Source organism: Asterias rubens, chromosome 14, assembly GCF_902459465.1.
Source record: "Asterias rubens chromosome 14, eAstRub1.3, whole genome shotgun sequence".
NCBI lineage: Eukaryota > Metazoa > Echinodermata > Asteroidea > Forcipulatida > Asteriidae > Asterias > Asterias rubens.
The window spans coordinates 3,847,680-3,872,212 of NC_047075.1; the positions used below are offsets into that span (position 1 = coordinate 3,847,680).

A 24,533-nucleotide genomic window follows, 5' to 3' on the forward strand; every position below is an offset into this window, starting at 1 on the left:
CTGGAGATATGAGTATTTTAATAAAAAACTTCAATTTAATATAATGACGTCATCGATGACGTCATCATTCCAAATTTTGTTCTTTGTCATATACACGCTTTGGTCTAAGTACGTGGTAAGTTTCAAGTCCGTACATGCTGTATTTTTTGAGATAGCAAAATAATTTTTTTTTCGACCTCGTGTACCATTTTCGTTGTGACGTAGCTATGACGTCACACATTATATTTTTAGAATGCTCTTGAGTTTAAAAAAATTTTATGCATTGGACATTTTTTCATATTTTTATTCACTTAGGCTCTAGAGCCCAAAATAACATGATTTGTTACTTTAACTTCCGGTTTCGACCGGAAGTAAAGGTCAAATGGGGTCACGTTGTGCACCGCATTTGTAGATCTTTATAAGAGGTTTTATGTAAAAAAAGAATCTTGAACGTAGCTCTTTTGGTTTTGAAGATATGATTTTTCTAATTATTTAAGGTTTATTTCACGTTTATTTAACGTAATGACGTAATCAATGACGTCACCATTCCAAAAAAGTTGCGGTGCCGTCTACTCACCGAGGTTGATGTTCATGAGAAGTTTCAAGTTCATACAAGTTTCAGTTTTTCTCAAAATTGGCGGAGAACGTTCAGGCAGAAGAAGAAGACGGAGAAAAAAAAAAATAGACATAAGAATTTGTTTGATAACAAATTCGAGGTGTTCGGATTTCTGGCCTGAATTAACGAGCCATCACTTTTTAAGTTTAGTTGACTGGGGAGATAGTGAGCTATGCTGTGTGTTATTGTGAAAACAAAGTGAATAGCTATTAAATAACCTTTTTTCTAAGCGTTTTATCACGTTGTGCACCGCATTTGTAGATCTTTATAAGAGGTTTCATGTACAAAAAGAATCTTGAACGTAGCTCTTTTGGTTTTGAAGATATGATTTTTCAAATTATTTAAGGTTTATTTAACGTTTATTTAACGTAATGACGTCACCATTCCAAAAAAGTTGCGGTGCCGTCTACTCACCGAGGTTGATGTTCATGAGAAGTTTCAAGTTCATACAAGTTTCAGTTTTTCTCAAAATTGGCGGAGAACGTTCAGGCAGAAGAAGACGGAGAAATGAAGGTTTGTCATATTAAACTTCAGCTTCCGGTTTGACAGGATTTAAAGGTCAAATGGGGTCACACTTTGTGCAAAACATATAGAATTGCCAGAGAGCTCAAAATTGATGTAATGATTATTAATGTACCACGTTTCATTAATAAGATACACAATTTTGTATGTACAAACTTATACTTCCGGGTTCGACCGGAAATGAAGGTCAAATGAGGTCACACATTGTAAACATTTGTAGAATCGTCGAAGGGCCTTAAAATTAAGTTATTATATTAATACACAAAATAATATTATTCAGATACGATTTTTTATAAAACAAACTACTACTTCCGGTTTCGACCGGAAGTAAAGGTCAAATGGGGTCACACCCTGTGTAAGATTTGTTTAATACTTCATGACCTTTCATATGGTGTAAAGATCACGTATGTAGCATATCTGATTCTGGAGATATGAGTATTTTAATAAAAACTTCAGTTTAATATAATGACGTCATCGATGACGTCATCATTCCAAATTTTGTTCTTTGTCATATACACGCTTTGGTCTAAGTACGTGGTAAGTTTCAAGTCCGTACATGCTGTATTTTTTGAGATAGCAAAATAATTTTTTTTTCGACCTCGTGTACCATTTTCGTTGTGACGTAGCTATGACGTCACACATTATATTTTTAGAATGCTCTTGAGTTTAAAAAAATTTTATGCATTGGACATTTTTTCATATTTTTATTCACTTAGGCTCTAGAGCCCAAAATAACATGATTTGTTACTTTAACTTCCGGTTTCGACCGGAAGTAAAGGTCAAATGGGGTCACGTTGTGCACCGCATTTGTAGATCTTTATAAGAGGTTTTATGTAAAAAAAGAATCTTGAACGTAGCTCTTTTGGTTTTGAAGATATGATTTTTCTAATTATTTAAGGTTTATTTCACGTTTATTTAACGTAATGACGTCATCAATGACGTCACCATTCCAAAAAAGTTGCGGTGCCGTCTACTCACCGAGGTTGATGTTCATGAGAAGTTTCAAGTTCATACAAGTTTCAGTTTTTCTCAAAATTGGCGGAGAACGTTCAGGCAGAAGAAGAAGACGGAGAAAAAAAAAAAAACTAGACATAAGAATTTGTTTGATAACAAATTCGAGGTGTTCGGATTTCTGGCCTGAATTAACGAGCCATCACTTTTAAGTTTAGTTGACTGGGGAGATAGTGAGCTATGCTGTGTGTTATTGTGAAAACAAAGTGAATAGCTATTAAATAACCTTTTTTCTAAGCGTTTTTTAGAACTTCCAGTTTAGACAGGTGAAAAGGTCAATACAAGGTCATCAACATATTCTTTTTTGTGAAGTATGTGGAGCCCTTTCATATGGTGTATATTGTCGAGATGGCTTGTGTAGTTAAGGAAATATGAATTTATGAATATTGACGACTGTAGAAGAGACTAGATTTAACCGAAGGGAAGGATTAAGTGACAAAACGCTTTGAGCAGAAACTATACAGGAAGTTGCAGCACACTTGGGGTTTGTATAGGTGTAACACGTTGTACGTTGTACATACGGTTTTAGTGCTGTACCAATGGGGATAATACGCAGGTGCGCTTAAACGACTGGAAATAAAGGTCAAACAGGGGTCATGTCAATGCAAAAGTTTGAGCACGGTCAACAATTTGCAAACTGATGCAAACATTGTGAAAATATGACGAGCAGTTGTTGAGATAGGAATGTTTGAAATTTTGTTAAACCTGAAGACCGCAAGGTCAAATTGGGTTCGCAGTTGTGGGTGACCTTTTGGATGAAGTTTTGGTCGTAAAAAAGCGTTGGTTAGATGAAACGTAATGACGTCACCATTCCAAAAAAGTTGCGGTGCCGTCTACTCACCGAGGTTGATGTTCATGAGAAGTTTCAAGTTCATACAAGTTTCAGTTTTTCTCAAAATTGGCGGAGAACGTTCAGGCAGAAGAAGACGGAGAAATGAAGGTTTGTCATATTAAACTTCAGCTTCCGGTTTGACAGGATTTAAAGGTCAAATGGGGTCACACTTTGTGCAAAACATATAGAATTGCCAGAGAGCTCAAAATTGATGTAATGATTATTAATGTACCACGTTTCATTAATAAGATACACAATTTTGTATGTACAAACTTATACTTCCGGGTTCGACCGGAAATGAAGGTCAAATGAGGTCACACATTGTAAACATTTGTAGAATCGTCGAAGGGCCTTAAAATTAAGTTATTATATTAATACACAAAATAATATTATTCAGATACGATTTTTTATAAAACAAACTACTACTTCCGGTTTCGACCGGAAGTAAAGGTCAAATGGGGTCACACCCTGTGTAAGATTTGTTTAATACTTCATGACCTTTCATATGGTGTAAAGATCACGTATGTAGCATATCTGATTCTGGAGATATGAGTATTTTAATAAAAAACTTCAATTTAATATAATGACGTCATCGATGACGTCATCATTCCAAATTTTGTTCTTTGTCATATACACGCTTTGGTCTAAGTACGTGGTAAGTTTCAAGTCCGTACATGCTGTATTTTTTGAGATAACAAAAGCCGAACACCTAACTAGACATAGTGCTTTTTGTTAATTACAAAAACACGGTGTTCGGTTGGACGTTACGTGATGACGTGGTTCAAAAACATTGAACCATAAAGATGTTTTTTTATACAATGTGTCGTTATTTTATAGTTAAATGTGCATTACAGATTTGAGAATCCCCTTAAAATGTTTTAGAAAAGTGTGCCATAATGCGATCGTTAATGCAAAGCCACCCCGGATTTTTAGGTTTAGTTTTTCAACTGAAAATCTTATGTCACGATAAAAAGCCGGTTCTAAACGAAAGCAAGGTCAAAAACTAACAAAATACTTTTGTCGTGGAAAAGACCATAAAAATAGCTTATTGGTAGCATTTGTGATTCTCAAGATATAAATTTTCTAGCTATTTAATGTAATGACTTCATCAATGACGTCATCAATTCAAAAAATCTTTATACCCAACAGCGCCCTCTTTCGTTGGACCAAAGAGAGCGCCGTTGGATATTCCCCCCAAATTGCGCACCATATGATTTTTACAAATTTTAAACTTTGATTTATTGTAGTTTAATGCCCGATGACGTCATTATTACATAGTTAGGTCTGTGGTGTCTTGATACCAAGGTTCACCTATCTGTTGAGTTTCAACGTTCAAATCAATCTCAATCTTGAGTTATTCCGTAGATAAGCTCGAAAGTTTTTTTTTTATAAAAAAAACACGAAGGCGAACTTTGATCCAGAGTAACGACCCGGAAGTTAACGTCGTACGATTTTTGCGTTAACTTTTCAAATGTTGTCCAAGTCTTTATCTGTTTGATGCCTAAGTATGAACATCATAGCTTTTATATTCGTTGAGATACAGCAACAAGCAAATGGTAATTTTTCAACATTAAAAACCTTTTCATGACGTCATTAATGTCGTCATCATTCCAAAAAAGTGGCGGTTTCATCTACTCACTATTGCCGATGTACACAGTAAGTTTTAAGTTTGTACAAGCTTTACTTTTGTTTAAAATTGCTTGGGAAGGTTCAGAGGTAAAGAAGAACACGAGGAAAATTAAATCTATGAACAGATTGTTGATAGCTTTTTAATTTTCACAGAAAGTAAAAGTGTAAATCTATTACATTCTTTGCACAGAAAACAAATGCTAAGGTTAATACTTATTAAAGCGATGTATTTTATTAGTAAAGAGCTAACTATGTGCAAAGTTTGAAGGTTTTGTGATCCTTGTGATGTTTAACTCAAGAGTAAACTTCTTAAAAGGTTAACTGGATTTGGCGAATCTTTATACGAAACAACAGTTTACTAATTTTAGACTTGTGAAGTAAATAACTGTAAAAGACTTATTTATTAAGTATTACAGAGGTTTCGCAAGTGTACGACACGGGTACAGATACAACTACGATAACTGGGATGCACGTTAGATTTTGTTAGGCATTAAATAAACACTTATTAAATAAAAGCAATGATTTGTTCACAAAGCTTTACCGTGTAGCGCGCTAAACACTGCCGTGAGTGCTGGATAGAAACACCCTTCACGAGTCGATGTCACGAATCCGCTTCCCGGTGTTTGATCAAAACATAACCAATGTTCGTCTTTTTCTGGTTGCATTTTCTCACATAATTAAAAGTCATACGAATCACTGAAGTAGGTGGCCATCTCAGCGAAGCGTCGTCTTTAATTCCGTTTTGATAATTAAGCCATGAGAAGGGCGAACAGGGGAACAATTTGATGCCGAATATGAGCGGACTTCAATTGTAAAATGTTGGTACACCATTAAACTAGCGCTACGTTGTAAGTACAATGACCTGAGACTTCACGCGTACAGTCAAACGATGCACTATTCCGAGCAGAACACACAAGCCTCGTGGACTGATAAATGTGTGATCAATGGAGCGGAACGGCCAGCCAAAGCGCTTTTGCAGTGTACGCAGTTATCACGCGGGTCAACACATCCGTGGGCTTTATCGTCCGATTTCGACCAGAGTTTCAGGTCAAATTGGTATCATCTCTGTGGGAAAGTTTGAGCAGGATCACTCATCTATAACGGGATGCAAAATTTATGTTGAAATGTTACGTAGTTTTAGAGATCAAAAATTGTAAAATTGTTCAACTTTTGATTTGAACCGGAAGTCAAGGTCAAATGGGGTCATTTTGTGTGTAGCGTTTTTTGAAGTTTGATCGACCTGTCCGATGATATGTAGATTGTCAAAATCCACCATGTGGTTCAGGAGTTATGATTTCTTTAAAATATTTAACTTTGATTTGTTGTAATTCAAAACCTGATGACGTCATCATGACATCATTAAGTTTGTGTGGTCTTATTATTAAGGTTCAATTGTCTGATAAGTTTCAATGTTAAATTCCATATCAATCTTGAGTTATGACAACAAATTGTCTTTTTTTACAAAAAAACACAAAAAACACAAAGGCAGAGTTTGACCTTCCGGTACGACCGGAAGATGAGGTCATACGATTTTGGCGTTAACTTTTCAAATGTTGTCCAAGTCTTTATCTATCTGATGCCCAAGTATGAACATCATAGCTTTTATATTCGTTGAGATACAGCGAAAAGCAAATGTCATTTTTCAACTTTAAAAACCTTGCCATGACGTCATCAATGACGTCATCATTCCCAAAAAGTGGCGGTTTCATCTACTCACTATTGCCTATGTACATAGTAAGTTTTAAGTTTGTACAAGCTTTACTTTTGTTTAAAATTGCTGGAGAAGGTTCGCAGGGAAAGAAGAACGCGAGGAAAAAAAACAAAAAAAAACAGAACAATAACAATAGTTGTTCGGCTGTTGGCCGAACACCTAATGAATGATTTACCAGACACAAAGTGGTCACACCATGCATGCATGCATGCATATCCGGTCATCATCATGTGGCCCTGAAGGGACACAGCCAGTCGTGAATATTTTTGCGACGTCGTGAATATTTTTGCGACGTCGTGAATTTATTCACGACAAGTCGCGAATATGTTTGCAACTTCGTGAATATTTTTGCGACGTCGTGAATTTATTCACGACAAGTCGCGAATATTTTAGCGACGTCACGAATTTTTTCACGACTAGTTGCGAACATTTTCATGACGTCGTGAATACTTCTGCGACTAGTCGCGAATAAATTCACGACTAGTCGCGAATACGCAGTAGCTTGAGTGTGTAATTACTGTATTCACGTTGACGGCTTAGTAAGACTAAGTAAAAGCTGTCCCGTACGATGATGGTTTCGGAGGAGAATTCCGACTGATGCAAATCGAAGGTGGGGTGTTTAAACAAAACTAACATTAACGTATGGCCCTAACGGTAGGCCTAGGCCTAACGTTATAGTTTTACTAGTACTTTAGTAGGAGTAGGCTATCCTATGTTAGGCAATAAACTTTGGCACTTTCACTCTTCAGAAAAAACATAACGTTATATGTCACCCGCTCCTTCGTAATGATGAATATCGAGTAAATTTCATTTTTGAGTTTATATCATAATAATCCCAACTAGCAAATCTCAACATTTTAAATAAAATAAAAATCATGATCATACGACCTTCCTGTCCAAAATAATATGTAATTTTCGATGACCTCCCTTACAAAAATGTCCCATGGCATACCCATGGCGATCCCATGGGATTCCCATGGGATCTCATGGGGTTCCATGGGGAATAAGTTTTCCCCATGTCCTCCCATGGGTCTTTGCTATTGGTCCCCATGGGAATCCCATGGCGTTCCCATGGGATTACTTGGGAGCATTTTTTCCCCATCCAATCACCATGGTAATATCATGGGGAACCAATGAGAGCATTTCTTTCCCATACAATCACCATGGTGTTCCCCCAATCACCATGGTGTTCCCATGGGGACCCCACGGGACCATTCCTTTCCCATCCAATCACCATGGTGTTCCCATGGGGGCACATGGGACCATTCCTTTCCCATCCAGTCACCATGGTGTTCCCATAGGGGAACATGGGACCATTCCTTTCTCTCATCCAATCAGCATGGTGTTCCCATGGGGGAACATGGGACCATCCCTTTCCCATCCAATCACCATGGTGTTCCCATGGGAACCCCATGGGGGCATTTCTTTCTCATCCAATCACCATGGTGTTCCCATGGGGGAACATGGGACCATTCCTTTCCCATCCAATCACCATGGTGTTCCCATGGGACCCCATGGGGGCATTTCTTTCTCATCCAATCACCATGGTGTTCCCATGGGGGGACATGGGACCATTCCTTTCCCATCCAATGACCATGGTGTTCCCATGGGGACCCCATGGGAGTATTTTTCCCCAATCAACCATCATATCCCTATGGGATTAGTAGGAGCATTCATTTCCCCTTTTGCCCTCACCATGGAAATCCGTGGAGGCCCAATGAGGGAACCTGGAGGATCCAAAAGAATACCCCTTTCCACCCCCTCAATAATTGCATGGAAAAAATCCCAACCATGGTATCTCATGACAATATATTATGTGGTTCCAATGGGGGTGTAATCTCACTATTTTAAAACCATGTGTCATGTACCAAGAATCGGATTTGAAATCCCTGTGGAGGATGGGGTGCATGTACATGTACATACATGTTACATCATGCTTTAACTGGAATGTAGAAATACTTTGGTTAACATGTCATTATACATGTACAATGTATTAACTTTGATTATAAAAAGAAGCCTTTCCAAGACCAACTGAATTTGTTTATTCAAGAAAATCATCCTTTTATTTACAAATTAAAAACAGGAATATAATGTGCATTTATTATTTGATTAGTTAAACGAAATGAACTGAGTTGAATAGTTTCATTAATTTTGTAGAAAAATACAATACATTTTATTTCCAATTGTTAAGCAATTGGTTAAAGGCAGTGGATACTGGTCATGGTTTTGACATCACTTTGGGCCTATGACTTTAAGTGCCCCTCATAGCAGTCAGTATTTCCATGTTCAGATAGCAATTTACGACTTAAATGTGCAGACATGAAAAAAATCATATGATGATGTCACAAGAGCTGTTTTGGGCTCGCTACGAAACAGCTAATGACAAATTTCCAGTATGCATTGTATACAAAAATGTTTATGTAGACAAAACTCTGGAGTTGTATGAAAAACATTGTAAAAAGGCGGTACAATTTCACGGAAGAATTTAATCACTCTCAATTGTATTTGGAAACATGCAAATGAAAGAATCAGGGAAAATTCTTTTTTTCTCAATGAAAATACACTTATTTGTTATAGCAGTAGCTTTCACGCTCCAAGAACTTCACTAAAGGCCTTTTCACACGAGGAAATTAAGCAGGGGGTCCTTGGTCTTAGGAACACAACGTTGTTTAATCCACATCGTGCGAAAGGTACCTCTGCTTAAATAGGCACGGGTCCCTGGTCTTTTTAAGACCAAGGTCCAGACCTCCGTCTTGAAAACACAACGTTGTGAAAATTACACCACGATCGCCCGTGTGTGCTGTGTGAATGAACATTGCTTGCGTAACGAAGGACCCTGGTGTGGCTGGAGCTACCACGCATGCGCGCAAGAGGAAACACATAGTGCAAGAAAATCAAGATGTTCGACCCCGTTGTACGATAACGTTAAACCTTTGAGCATGTTTATGAGACCGTGTGCACGACTCCTTCAAGAGAGCAAGTTTTCAATGTTTAGCATGAGATCATTGAGACATGTTTTAAAAAGTTCACTCTCGAAAATCAATTTGATTTTGCCTAAAATTCCATCATAGTTCTAGGAGTAGGCCTACGTAGCATTCGTTCGATAAGTTTCATGATCGAGCATAGAACGACATATTTATATAAAAAAACTTCAGTGTGCAACAAAATGCGTGCCAGATTTATGACAACATTCATCGGTAAGAATCTGCACTCCCCAGTTTATAATCGATTGTTACCTTTTCTGTTTGGAATTGGTGGTCGGAGCATGAGTGAATGGTTCGAGCAACTAAACTACACGTTCATTCTTCGTCCACAACAAAAATCTTTTTTAGGGGCCGCCGATTCACGACAGTGCAGAAAAATGATTGGTACATACGTTGGCGATGCGGATATCAGTGAAATGGACAATGAACAATGTTGACCTTTAGCACCACAAAAGACGAATGTTCTGAAACACGGGACGTTGGTTTCTGCGCCGTGTGAAAGGTCCTGTTTGAGTTTGACCAACGTCCTTGGTCATGACAACTGGCACCGGGGACCAAGGACCCTAGTTTGACTTTGTCGTGTGAAAAGGGCTTAACACATCTTACAACCTGAATGTGAGGGGCTGAAGAACCAGTTTGTCTGTCAGTTATGATGCTTCTATGGTCATACAATATTACAGGGTTATAAATAATAAAACAAGTGCCCTCAATTATACAAATTCTAGTAATTATACCAAAGGAGCCATCATTAAACACTACAGCAGAAGAATTTCTTTTTCTCACTCGAGTGTATGCTTTTGTATGAAGTAGTTTGTTATGTACAATGGCACGATCATGGAAGGCAACATTATCAGGAACAGTGTCATTAAGTAGCCTTTCTAAGGCAAGCCTTTCTTCAATCGTTGTTTGACAAAATTTAGCACAACCAAGAACGGTTACATCATCATTAACATGGAATGCATATTTTGTAGACAACAAGCCACTTAATAAAGATTTACAGTACGTCTCTACTTGGGGAGATTTATTATACACAAATGATGTCATAAGTTTTGGAATGTACTTCCATAATGTGAAGTTGTTGATAATTTGCAAAGGCACACCCTGAGTTCCATGAAACATCTTAAGAAGATTGCCATTATAAGATTCAAAGGCAAATGTTGAATTGGGCCATAAAGGACCCCAATTATGAACAGTATCAACAGCATGAAGTAGTTGGTGAAGATTGTATGTCATGTGCTTTTTGCCATACAGCTCCTCTACGAGAAACACAAACGTCTTTAACATAATTTCTGCATTAATTAAATCATTTAGTGAAATAGACTCTGATAAAAGTGTCATGACATGACATGTTGTTTACTATAGTTTCCTAAGATGTGTGAAGTTTGCGGTTGTGCGCCTTGAGTTCTAGACTAGCCACTTCTACACACGAGTTCGTAAAGTTTTCAACGTTAGAGTTTACTCTCCAGATTCCCGTATTTTTCTCAAGTTTATGCCGTTATAAGGTATGTAGATCTTACTTATCTATCGTAGGATTATTTCAGGATAAGGCAGGTTAGGTCTGTAGGTTTGCATTACTCCTTGTTAAGCTCTTTTGTGTAGGTTTAGATCGTTTGTTGGAAATTCCCCGTTCAGTTCTGCCTAGTTAGTTGTATGCATTCAGCGTGTAGCCTGCTGCGCCATGTTTAGGGTTGCTCTGAATAGACCTTATGCATTGACGTCATCCAGCCGCCATCTTTGAGGTCAAACGGTGACGAAACAATCAAAACGCACATAGATTGACCAATGAACAATCTCCTTTTGACCTCAATGCGGGGGCGCCGTACTGAAATGACGTCATGTGCATAAGGTCTATATTGCGTAGGAATTGCCCCTCTTTAGTTCTCATAAGTGCTGGTGGTTTAAATAACTAGGAGTTTAGGATTTATCTGCGATAGGTTCAGGTGTTTACTAATGTCCTTCTTAGTTGATTCCTTTTGGTGTATTTTGATATACGTGGCGATCGTTACAACGCACTACTTTTTGTTGTGATTGGTTGCAAGTTAGTATAGTGGTGCTACGGTCATGCAGTGACGCGGACTGATATTTGTCTGTGTAGGTTGGTGAGTCGCCGCCCAGAGTTAGTCTCGCTGCAGTCGTTTTTAGGCTTTAGCTAGGCCAGTGTAGTTAGGGTGTGTTTTTGCCTTTTTGGGTGATTTCTTGCTAGGCATTAGTGTACTCGGAGTTTTCTAGGGTTTGCACAAGTTCAGATTAGCTAGATTAAGGATATTTGTTTCAGTTTTGCATTATAGTGTGTACCTGTACAAATACAAGGTTTCTTTATTTTTAGCTGTTCCGACCTACCGTCGGAACAGGTGTTGTTTTCGTCGAGATTTTTATTATTAGCTGTTCCGACCTACCGTCAGAAGGTATTGTTTTCGTCGAGATTTTTATTATTATTATTATTATTATTATTCTTTGTTTCCGCCTAAAACCCCATTGCGTTTGTACAGCATTTTTGTTCAGGCTCCGTCTCCTAAAGTATAAGGATAAAAGAGTTAAATCATATATCAAATTGAAGCTTAGAACATAAGCTTTACTCTAATAAAAAAGTGTTAACATTCTTAATTAATTAACAACGTGGTCTTCATTTGAATTTTTAATTTGTAAACTTGATGCAGTCACTTTCATGTTATTGTGAAACATTCTCTTCGGTAATACAACACAGTATGTACCTCGATGAGTTGTTGACTTCTTGAGAGGAGTCTATACTATTTTGTTTCCTACCTGCGTTCTGGACACATTACTCTGTACACGCACAACGTACGGAGGTTTAGGATTTTCGTTAGAACGTGCGTTAAATTTGTCTTTGTTTTTCTAACCGCGTTCTGGACCAATTACTCTGTGCATGGGTTTTCGTTAAAACGAACGTGCGTAATTAGATAGGGGTTTTTGACGACATCGACGTCGTCGTCAAAAACCCCTAATACTACATTTCAACCCTACTTAATAGTTATAGGCGTTAGCAGTTCATATTTAGTGACAATGGTCGCAAAATCATGAAACGAGAATTATTTCGCCGGATCATAATCCCCTCTGTTGATGCACACATGTAAAAACCCACCATTTTTACATCGTGCCCTTCTAGCCTAGTGGTCATCAGTCGCGATTACACATCTGAGAATTGCGAGTTCGAATCTCCGTCCGAAATCAATATTTGTGTATCCCCAAAACTATTCTTGTCTATTCTTGTCTTTATATCGATAGTGTTGCCTTTTCTTTTTCTCAAATGTTAGCCCAACATAACCTGTGTGCATGCATGACACGATGTTTAAAAACACAGTAAGCGAAAAATGGTGATCATAAGCGCAGAGTTTGGTGGTTAAGAGTTCTGTGAAATCAACTTGTACTAGATCAAACATCAAACCACCGACCCCCAAAAAAAATTTAAAATCGTAATTAATTAACCACGTGACCCATATAAGCATATTTAATTGTACAAGGGGACAAAGTTGTTGGAACTTCCTGTTGATGCTGACATCATGAGAACATCAGCATAAGTATTGGAATTGCACTACCTATTGAACCACTTGGAGTGTTCAAGGAGTCCAACACGTCAGTCTAGAGTCCAACTCTGAATGTTAAAATCAATTAAGGCATCATCTTCAATTTAATTTTATGCAACAAGCAAACTTATAAATTTTCTGATTTTATTTCAAAGGGTAACATAAATGGCTGTTAGCAAACGGTTTCCAACAAAAACTACATGGTGTACGTGCACAATACTCTTACTGGCCTCAAGCATTTACCTCTAGATAATAAATCAAGCATTCAGTTCAAAATGATAAAAGTTTGTTATTGCCACATTATTCAGCGAACCATGAATCATGCACGGCTACTATTCACAAGAAAATCTATGTGTGGAGGGTAACAGACAGCACACAATGGAACCGGAGTTTAACAATGGCAATACCAAAAGTGCAATCGTCAGCCTATGAAGTTTATTATACATGGGGCTGATGGTGATCAAAAGGATCAAAATCTGTTGTCAATACAACCATCCACTTATATTCAACGGACCATGAATCACGGACCATAATATGCACAAAATAAAATATTCAAAAGAATATCCATATAATAGATTTGTCTGGTGTATAAACTGATGTCCCAGCCATGGGATTTTCTTGTATTTTCTTAAAGTTTCTACAAAACGTCTCTAATGGATAACAATGGTATATTTCGACATGGTTTTTTTCCCAGCAAGAGTTGTGGGGGCCCAATTTCTCTAGTATTTATTTTGGGTATTTTGTTTATCTGTTTCATTTAAATACATGGTTAAGTTTTATTTTACGCTAACTGTTTTTGTGTTTGTTCTTCCTGTAATTTTGAATTGTTTTGCCGCTACATAAGATTACACCCACTAAATAGAATTGCTTACATTGCTTTCTTCGTTAGAAAAAAAAGGGGGGGGGGTCCGTTCTCGTTAAGGTTTGCTTTTTATGGGCCCCTCCATCCCCTACATGTGTTTTGCATTGATTTTTAGTTTTTGTTTTCTATTATTGTACGATTGCATTTGCTAGTAATAAATTATTTATTACCTTCTGCGTATACTAAGCAAGTCTCGCGTGTATTTGAACTTGCGGGACCATTATGTTCCAAACCTTATGGAGTTTTACGTGGGACATTTTGTTTCGTCCATTATTTTAGTTTAACGTAGCTTATGACCATGAATATTATAAATATTGTTGGAAATGTAATACTAGTTAACAAAACGTATACAAGTAAAATCCTTTCAACAAAAGAAATCCTACTTTCGGGATGTCAACTTCCCGAGATAAATTATCACAGGAAGACGACATCCTAATTTTAGATGTCGACTTCCCGAGATAAATTATCACAGCAAGACGACATCCTACTTTTGGGATATCGACATTCCGAGATAAATTATCACAGGAAGACGACATTCTTCTTTTAGAATGTCGACTTCCCGAGATAAATTATCACAGGAAGATGACAACTGACGTTTAGGATGTCGACATACCGAGATAAATTATCACAGCAAGACGACATCCTACTTTTAGGATGTCGACATCCCGAGATAAATTATCACAGGAAGACGACATCCTACTTTTAGGATGTCGACATTCCGAGATAAATTATCACAGGAAGACGACATTCTTCTTTAAGAATGTCGACTGTTTGTAGTTATAAGACTCCTTGGGGATAGGAGAAAAATTTGGAAAAACCGTGACCTCAATTTGACCTCTACTTCCGGGTCAACCGGAAGTGGGACCATATCTCAAGAACTACTCAACCGATTTTCAATTTGTTTTCACTTACAGACTCCTTGACATTAATATTGACTGTGAAAACTCGTGACCCCATGTTGGCCTCTACGTCCGGGTGAACCGGAAGTGGGACCATACGCCAAGTACTATACAACCGATGTTCAATCCTGTTTGTTCAGTTTTATCCTCCTAAGACATTAAAAATAAACTTTGAAAATCCATGATCCCAAGTTGACCTCTACTTCCGGGTCAACCAGAAGTGGCACCATATCTCAAGAACTACACAACCGATTTTCTAACTTTTTTTCAGTTACAGACTCCTTGGGCGTTAGAGATTAGCCTTAGGTTACCGTGACCCCATGAAGTGGCACCGTAACTCAAGACAGTATTTTTCAAACTTTTTTTCAGTTATAGACTCCTTAGTAATGTTAACACATAATCAAAGCAAAAGAACACGGAACAGCTTTGTGTTTGTTCACAAACACCTAATGTCTAGTTTTTGTTGTTGCATTTACACCATCAGTCCATTTGGCTGGCGTCAAATATTTTCAATATAATTACGATCATTACGATGAAAGAAAAAAAAACTTGATTTGTGGGCTTTCAGATCGGAAAAAATACTTCTAACTAGAAGTCTTTTGATATTTTAGTGAGAAATTACCTCTCTCTCAAGAACTAGTTGTACTTCAGAGGGAGTCGTTTCCCACAATGTTTTATTCTATTTACAGCTCTCCATGCTCGTTACAAAGTAAGTTTGTAAGTAATATTTGTTTTGAGTAATTACCAAACGTGTACATTCCCTTTAAGTGACAAACATATACAATTCTGAGTTGAAATTGGCCTCTCCCCATTCCCCCCTTATTAGGAAGACAACTTACCGTCTTCTAAGTCTGCCATTATCTAGCTAATGTATTTGCAGTCATCTCACAGAGGTCTCCTGGGGGCAAAAGTCCAACACACTGAAACGAATTGGGAGGGGGGGGGGAGGTTAGTTTCAACATTTTATTTTTGTTTTATTGATTCTTGTTTGTGAAGCCGCTGTAATAGCTGACTTCACAAAACTCTGGGATTCATCCTATCTGGACGAGTGCTCGCCCTAACTTGGGATGGGTTCAACTGTTCAATGCGTTCTAACGTTTATGGTTACAGAACTTACGTCCTAAGATCAATCGTAAGTTAGGAAGAGTTTGCTGAAATCGACGGCAGGACTCTTAGATAAAACAAACTTAATCACTTTACTTGCCATGAGAAGTGAGGAAAAACCCGATAAAATTATTACAGGGAAAACCCACACATTCACGTTAGGGTCTGAAAACCCGATCCACATAGTGCCCTCGGTGGGATACGAGCCGGGGGGTCCTAGAGGTACTGGAAGGTGAGGCAAGACACCACTCTGACAACCTGACCGCCCTACTATTCTATAATGTTTGCATTAAAACAGAAATTAGGTTATTTCTTGTTGCCAAAGCTCCAATAGGTTTTGTATACGTTTTTCAACTTTGAACTTTCCCCGAACCTTTCTTCCTCTTTTGCTGTATATGTCCCGGTTTGAATGTGTCTATCATCTACTCAAGCGTGCACACACCCAGCTGTACATTTGAATGATTCTCATGCAATATAATAATCTCATTTGTCAAAGGGTGCTGCAGGAAAACGTAATGTAAAAGACAAAAAGGTAAACCAAAAGCATGATATATCATCAACATGGAAAATTACTTTAAATTGCATTCAGGCCCCACTTAGCGATTGCCCTGGTGCCCTTTGCTTTTGCTATGGGGCCCTGAGCAAAGTTGCTGTTAGAATTTGCCATTTTCCTCATAGATATCCAACAGGAAATTGAAGGAAAAAAGAAAAGGCCTGAGCATATTATACTTACGTTTACTTCCTCAATAATTGCAGTAAATGCCCGTCTAGCCTCGTTCCACGATGCAAATTCCAAGAACTGTAGATCCTACTTTGAAGTACACTATCTGTTGCTGAATATCGTACTCATTGAAAAATGAAGTAGGACTAAAATGTTGTTGGAAACGCGAGAAAGAGCCCACCAATAAAAAATAACCGGCAACGGCTTCTGGAACATTCTCCTGTGAATCGACACGTACGTCGTCTACCTTGTCTGTAATATAGAGCCGCGATACCGAACATGATGTCAAATAACCCTCCGCAGTTTCCATGATAATGTGGATTTAAAACACGAGTAGAGCAGTTTTACTATATACACAGCACTACTTTGTTTGTTTACTGAGAAACGTCTGTGAGCTGCACGGAACTATTTTTTATATTGATTGTATTATTTCTCAGTAGGGGAATCCCAGAAGCACGAAATGTGTTTAAGCGCATGCGGACAAAGGGTGCCTCGACCTTCGGTCTTTGGAACCGTTACGACTGTTTCAATCCTATATAAGTATATATATAATTCAAACGACAGTACCAATACATGTGACAGTTTATCATTAATCGTTAATCATAATATTTGAATTTTTGTATCTTTTTTTATTGCCTTTTCTGTGGTGTGATATTGTTGATTGTCTCGTAATAGTGTATCTCATTGATGTATTTGTTGTCGTTCTTTTGAACAATGTAATCTTGCTGTATTTTACCTTTCTTTGTTTAGCTTTAAGTTTATAATATGTAAAAACAAAATACATACATCGTTTTGAGATTTTTTTTAATGTAAGACGCTAAATCAAAAATAAAGTATTATTATTATTTTTAATCAAATAGGTGGTTGCGTTTTTAAAGATTTTGCCGGAAATCCAGAGTAAATAATGAATGTTATGTCCATGCACCGTAGGAAGATATACCCAAGTGTTAGGAATTCACAATATTAGAAGCGTTACAGCGGTAACTCTTCTCATATTCAAATTTGTGTGCACAAATATAATAAATATACTGATATAATGATAATAATGATGGCTTCTCTATATGAATGGAGAGTTGTGTAAGTAAAGCATAATGATATGGGTGTCGTTGCCGAGAGGGAATAAGAGCACCGTGTGGAACTCAAGCTCTGGTGCTTCTGTTCAGCATATGGTTCGAATCCCGGTCGTGTTACTTGTGTCCCAGAGCAAGATAATTGACTACAATTGATTCTCTCCAACCATGAGTAAATGGGTACCTGTAAGGGCAGAGATGGTTCTTGTGATTGATATAGCTGAGTGAGCGCAAATTTGTTGCACAGGTTGTATACGCCTCTCTTAATATTTATGCAGAGTAAGTCATTATTCTAACCCAAAACGAGGCCACAGGCGCAGCCACTGCAAGTGGTGGCGTAGGCCTACGTGACGTGCGCCTATACGCCTCTCTTAATACTTAGACATGACGTCATAATTCTAACCCAAAATGAGGCTATGGGCGCACGTCCCCATCACTTGCAGTGGCTGCGCCCATCACCTCGTTTTGGATTAGCATTGTGACGACGTACCTTATGCATTTAATGATTTAATGTTAAGAAAGGCGTATGGCCTCATTTTGGGTAAGAATTGTGACGTCATGCATGAATATTAGAGAGGCGTATACTCCCCAGGGAGCTGGTTTAAGGGGCATTAATGTTGGGAGCACTTTGAGAAGCCCGTCCGATGTGAAGAGCGCTACCTAAACACTGTTATTATTACATTTTTGTATTATTAATAATAAGAGAATCATGCTATAAATCATGTCTCATGCTATAAAGAATGGGTAGTTTTGCCATGCATTACCAAATCCTTCAAAGTAATTTTGTTTATAGCCATATAGCCATTGAACCTCACATGTCTGGTTCACGATGCCGCTATTGAAACAAAGGACGGATCAAAATGTTAGCCACTATGACGAGTAACAAAATATATAACAAAGACATTGGCCAATATCGATTGCCTTTATCCGGTTGCCATGGTGTATTCCACACACTGAGGGAAATCCCCTTGGTGAGAAAAAGCATAATGCTATATATACTAATTATAATATTGTATTGATTTATAAAGCGATAGTACATGGTGCTAAAGTATTACTTGAAATTGTATGTACAGTGATTAAACATTGCACACACTAAAACAACAAATCCCCGATACTATGCTTGTGTACAGTCTTCAACAATCTTGTTATTTAGAGTTTTTCAAAAGAGACAATGCTTATTACTATGGAAATCTTTGCTGTGAAACTACCGTGAAATCCCAATGAAGTGCAATATTTGGAAAAAATTTAAGGAGCTAGTTCTCTTTCACCATGCTTTAATGCATCATGTATATCCCTTTAAAGGGTGTGTCGTCGATTTCACCAAACTATTCCTAACTTAGGATTAATCTTAGGACTTAGGATGAGTTGAGTCCCGCATCCAAATACGTAGGACGCATTGAACCCATCCTAAGTTAGGACGGGTTACTCGTCCTAACTCGAGTTAGGATTAATCCTAGAGTTTCGTGAAATCGGCTGCTGGGTACTTTCTGTATGACACAAAACACAATGTCCACAGATTTACATCAGTGTTTGAACTAAGGAAATGGTGGTAGAAAGCTTCCCTTTCAGGAGACAAGAATTATTTTAGCCTTTAAAAAGTATTTTCGTGACATTGTTTTACTCATTATTATTTATTTTTTGTGGGAGTGGAAAACGCAACAAACCTTGGCTTTGCAGGTCAGGCAAAACAGTGTGAAAATAGAATAGTAATTATTGTGGTTAACCATATTGAAAGTATTTTGAATTTATCAAAAAGTAATTACACAAAGAGACATTTCAACTGTTATATCAATACACGCGCTTTTTATTATTTATTCTCAGCTACTTTTTAGGGGGCGACCATGAACTCTGTGACCTATTATAAATAAGCTATCAATAATAAATTTAGTATTAAAAACTTAAAATGAATGACTACGGAATGTATGTAAAAAGAGGTATACTTTAAAAGCGTAAAAAATACTAGAAGATTTGTCTTATTTCGTGGAAGAAAAAATAACATGCACCGCTTGATAATAGTTTATTCGAATCTCTCTACGGAAGGCCGGCTATACAAGCCTTTAACTTGGTTAGTATTTTTAAAGGGCCCAATTTCATAAAGCTGTTATGCAGAAAATACTGGTTGACAATGTCTTTGCCTAGAACAAATTGAGTAGAACACCAGTCACAACAATGTATCCTTCGAGTGATTTTCTTGGCTGGTAACCTGTTTCTGTTTAGCAAAACCTTTCTGTGCTTAGCAGGTTTTTGTGCTTACAGGCTTTATAAGAATGGGCCCTGGTCACTGGTGTCTCAACTGTTTCTATTAACTTTAAAGACTCCCGCTTCAGAAATTAACTGAATTCCGAGTTACAGGAGGACCTGACCCAATTTCGGTCAATAAATTACCCTGAAACTGGTTAAATAATGCATTTTGATTCTGCGTTAGTTTGACAAAGTTTCGGGACACCGTGTAACAGATTCCAGGTCATACTGACTCAGAAATCAGGCCACATGATTGGTCAATGATTCTATATGTATCCAATCAAAAGATGGAGAGACAGTACCCGATATACGAGGAGCTCCTTCTATAAGCGAGATAATACTTCCACTTGTAAACAAAGGCCGTTTTCGAAACCACGGGTTTGGATTTGACTTGGGCTCCGGCCGCCTGCTTGAAGCAACATAACAACAACACACGCCTTCTAAATATATCCGACGGAGCCCATGACCCAAACCCACGCTTTCGAAAGTGGCCATAATAATGCTCACACATTACAAAATAATGGTGTATGAAAAAAATGCAACCATTGTAATAAGACGATTTCAAAGCTCGAGTAGGCCTACTCAACTTAGACACTGTTAACAGTTTTACGATGTTTGTAATTTCCACCCGGCAGTATATTATGCAGTAAACCATTTCATGCTTTATTAAAATAAAAATGAAGTTTTTGTATTTTAATCAATCTAAGTTTTTTTTTTGAAGTATATGATACACTTTATCGACCACGATTTAAAGAAAGAAATCCTTTATGATCTAAACTACCTTGTCCATGTTCTTTTAATAGGACTATGTTTGTTCATGTCTACATGCCCGGGTTTCGCCAACACTATATGGAGCTAGACAGATGTCTAGTTAATTAATGGTTAACAATTCGTCACCAGCTGTAGTTGTTTTTAATGCTAACCGCAACTAAGTCGCTCTTTTCCCGAAAATTGTCTATTTTCACTTCTAACTTAAAGGAACATTACAGAATTGGTAAGAACAAAAAATCGTGAAGATCACGAATTAATTACATAAAACTTTCACGGTCTAATGATGATGATAGCAGAAAACTTCCCTCGAAATATTTCTGTCTGAAATGCCATTTTGATGAGAAATAAATATCTAGTTACGCGTTTGGAGCTTATCGCTCATTACGTTGTACTCACTTTTAGTTTTGTATTGACGCCAGACAAAATGTGTTATCTTTTTGTCTCTCTCACTATTTTCTCGTGATCTAGATGGTCAATCTATCTCAAACTCCTACAGGTTTGTCAGTATACATGCATGATGGATCACATACAGTGTGCTTACACTGCACGCAACTGATTTGTTAGCAAAAACCAATTCTTCAATGTTCCTTTAAAAATCCTAAATTTTGCCTAATCGTTAACTAAAAAGGAAGTGCTCCAGCTATTCTCGTATCTGGGCTGCATTAACGGTGAATACAGTATTGTGCTACGCTCTGTATAAAATCTACCGAAATATCAGCTTTTCCAGAAAAAAATTTACCATGTACAATTTCAATCAAAAGCATCGTATAAGTACAAACAAGATGTAAAGAAGCACCCTTCGAATAATTTAAACCTAATATTTCCATACTTTCTGCAACTAAATTCAAACGATTTTGTCAGTTATTTTAAAACCATTCGCTATTTCTACATTTTGTTAAATTGAAAACTGAAAAAGAAATTTCATAAAAGAAAACATGCCAACTATTGGTCATTAACTGACATTATGTATTCAATGACTGTTTTTTTCTATCCTTACTATCTAATAAAAAATAAATAAATCTTAGCTGTGGATGGTAATGGTTTACGTGCTTCCACATAATTATTATGCGTTAGCTGGTAACATTGTGAGAAATTATCGAAATATATAATGAAAAAATAATGATAGTGATAAGATGAAACAGACTTGAACGAGACCTAAGTTGAAAAGGGTTTCGAAAAGCCACAATGAAACCATTAATACTGATTGACATTTTCAACAGGTTTTAGCCGTGTGATGTTTCATGAATATCAATTATCATTAATGTCAGCCGGTAGTTACAGCAGTTAAAGATATCAGTACTTTATATCATTGCGTCTCCTTGTTGCCTTACATATCATTCAACATTGATAACAAAATACTTTTGAAATAATAAAGCTATATATACGCATTTTTTGTTTGTTACAAACATGAATAAAAAAAGATAACAAAAAAGACAGCAAGCAAATATTTCTGCTAAGGCAGGAACGTCAAAGCGTTGGGTTGTTTAACTATTACCTTTACTTCACTTTTTTTTCAATAGCAAAAAGGCCTTTATGTTAACTTTTTTTATAATTATTCAGGCACGATAACATTCAGTAGGTAACGAGATACTACTGCTTAGAAACTGAATAATATCAATTGTAATTTTCACAAGGTATTTCTTTTTCTTTACAATGCTATCTATTTTTTGTACACACTGACACACAAACAAATTATTGTTGGAAATCTGGTCATGGGAGTTGTTTAGTGGTTACGCTCTGTGTTGCATCAATGCACTAGTACCACCCTTAGTGAATTTACGAAACATACATGTACTCCTAGTAGTTGCACAGTACTTTATCATACTTTGGGATCATAATTAAACGCAGAGAAGTGCAGAAATTAGATCAAGCAGCAGCCTGTCTTCTTATATATATTTTTGTGCTTCTTTAAATGGATACATATTTTGTTTTTTACGTTGAGCGTACAAATCCCCCGCTATATTTTAGTTTTAGAATTTACCCAGCTGGTATAAAATAACAGTATGTGAAACGTAGGCAAGGATTCGCGCATGATTAACATTTTGATATTATGTTTTCCTTTTTTAAAATGGCTCTTACTTTTTTTTCCCCACATAAACACTGTTAGGACGATAACTGTAATATTTTACATCTGGTATAACACTTAACACGACACCAATTACTTGTACATGTTCATGCATTGAAATGGATAATAAGGATTACATATAACAGTTTTTATATTTATTTTTGTCAAAGAAAGTCTCCAATGACAAAATTCAGTTTTATGATCCACTCATTTTCAACGCTAGGTAAATTTAAACTGTTTGCGTATTTCTGACCATGCGCACATCACCAAGAACCCCGAATGGATTTACCCGGTAAGTCTGCCGCCACCATCGTCCAAAAAGTCCCCCGTTTCAGCATCATGCAAACACCTTCCCCCACTTTCAGTACTACTAAATCTATGGGAAAATGAGCACATCTATTTGACATTTGAGACCCCTTTTCAATAAAAGTCAAGCCTGATGACCATCACGTTCGATCATAGACCAAATGCATTGTGACGTCACTTGTAGAGCGCCCTCCTTTAGAGGTAAAACAAATAACTGCTCAACGGACCACCATCTGCGCGTTTTACATGTGTGTTCTCCACGAATTCGTCATCGTTTTACCTCTTAAAATTACTTCAATGCATAAGTTCTATCTCCAGCTAGAGTAGTAGTTATATCATTTTGAAAAATAATAAAGGCCACAACATTATAATGGGATTAAACACCGAATTATAATTATTTCTTGTTTGCAAAATGTCTGCAAATTACGCGTCAAAATTCCATATAATAACTACATTGTACATCTACCTCTATTATGTATTTGTTATTATACAACCAACATGTATACCGTACTGTCGCAACAACACTGCTTATGATAGAAATATCTTAACTCGGCAGCCATTTTAACTTATACAGCAAAAATTACACAAACCCCATTTTACCATTATTAGGTATCTTCCCTAAGTCAGAATTAGTATTTTCATCTCTTTTAAAGTAGTGTATCTGTAATTAAATAACCTTTTTCTTTGAATACAACTTTACATTGTGGTTTCGGGACAATTCCACATCGTTCCAGATATGCTGGAAAAAGTAACTCGGTTTTGGTGTACAAAGACAAACACAGGTAATGATAATCCAGGTTAAATGACGATTATTGAGTCAAATTTCAAACATAAAATTAAAATAATTTGTTTGAAAAGAAATATTATTTCAATTGACGTGACAGTGGAAAGAAGTTGCCTTATAATTTGACAGTTAAAGGGCACATGTTTCAACACTGATTGTGATAGAAAATTATACATTTAAATTAAGAGTTGCACAGTAAAGAAAATTCCATAGGATGTAAGGATGTAATGAGTAACAGACTTCGTAGAATGTCTTTTCCTTCAAATTGGCTTTAAAAGGCGCCCGTTGTTGGTCAAGCTTAGTGTCATTTGTCGTCACTTTGTGTGACGAAATGTAAACCAACCATTAGTTAAGATAGCAATGTATCACAGAACCATTCAGAATTGTAATGGCTGATGGAACAACGGCTGGTTTTAAACGTCGGCCAAACACATAACCGGTGTAACTTTACCTTTAACTTTGAACTTCGAAATCTATTTCGATTAATTTAAGTGTATTTAAGCCTGAGTCAATGTCATGGACAAACAAAAAAAGGTTGTGCCGAATTCTAGTCTTTGGTGAAACCCTTTTTGTTTACGCCTACCAATTGAAGTGAAGACTTAACCCCATCGATGAAGGGATGGAATAGAAAAATTGTTGTTTTGCGCCCTGACTCCCTCTAATCTACGATGCCTGACTCCTACGGTCTCTATCTACTTTTACGCCTCCTCTGTAGGCTCCTCCTTCTCTTCTCCATCGGCTGCAGGGATGTCTTCTCCTTCTACGGTGATTGGTGCGGCTGGTACGGCGGCCACGTTGTTCTCAACTGGTCCATCGGTCGCTGCAGGATTGTCTCCAGCCTTTCCTGTGGAAATTAATGAGATCGAATCGGTAGCTATAATATA

The 24,533-nt window shown here is 37.2% G+C and overlaps 2 protein-coding genes across 2 annotated transcripts in view; both read right to left on the bottom strand.

Moving 5' to 3' along the window:
* LOC117299566 (sacsin-like) overlaps positions 1-16,617 on the bottom strand; it is a 43,400-nt gene extending 26,783 nt beyond the window's left edge. Inside the window, exons 1-2 of the mRNA XM_033783116.1 lie at positions 16,425-16,617; positions 15,427-15,507 (exon numbers count right to left, since the gene is read on the bottom strand). Of these exons, the coding sequence (XP_033639007.1) occupies positions 15,427-15,445 (19 nt within the window). The 5' untranslated portion in view covers positions 15,446-15,507; positions 16,425-16,617. The remainder of the gene's footprint in view (positions 1-15,426; positions 15,508-16,424) is intronic.
* Positions 16,618-19,261: 2,644 nt separating this feature from the next.
* The window catches only part of LOC117299116 (steroidogenic acute regulatory protein, mitochondrial-like), a 28,889-nt gene continuing 23,617 nt past the window's right edge, over positions 19,262-24,533 (bottom strand). The window contains exon 7 of the mRNA XM_033782577.1: positions 19,262-24,493. Within this exon, the coding sequence (XP_033638468.1) occupies positions 24,348-24,493 (146 nt within the window). The 3' untranslated portion in view covers positions 19,262-24,347. The remainder of the gene's footprint in view (positions 24,494-24,533) is intronic.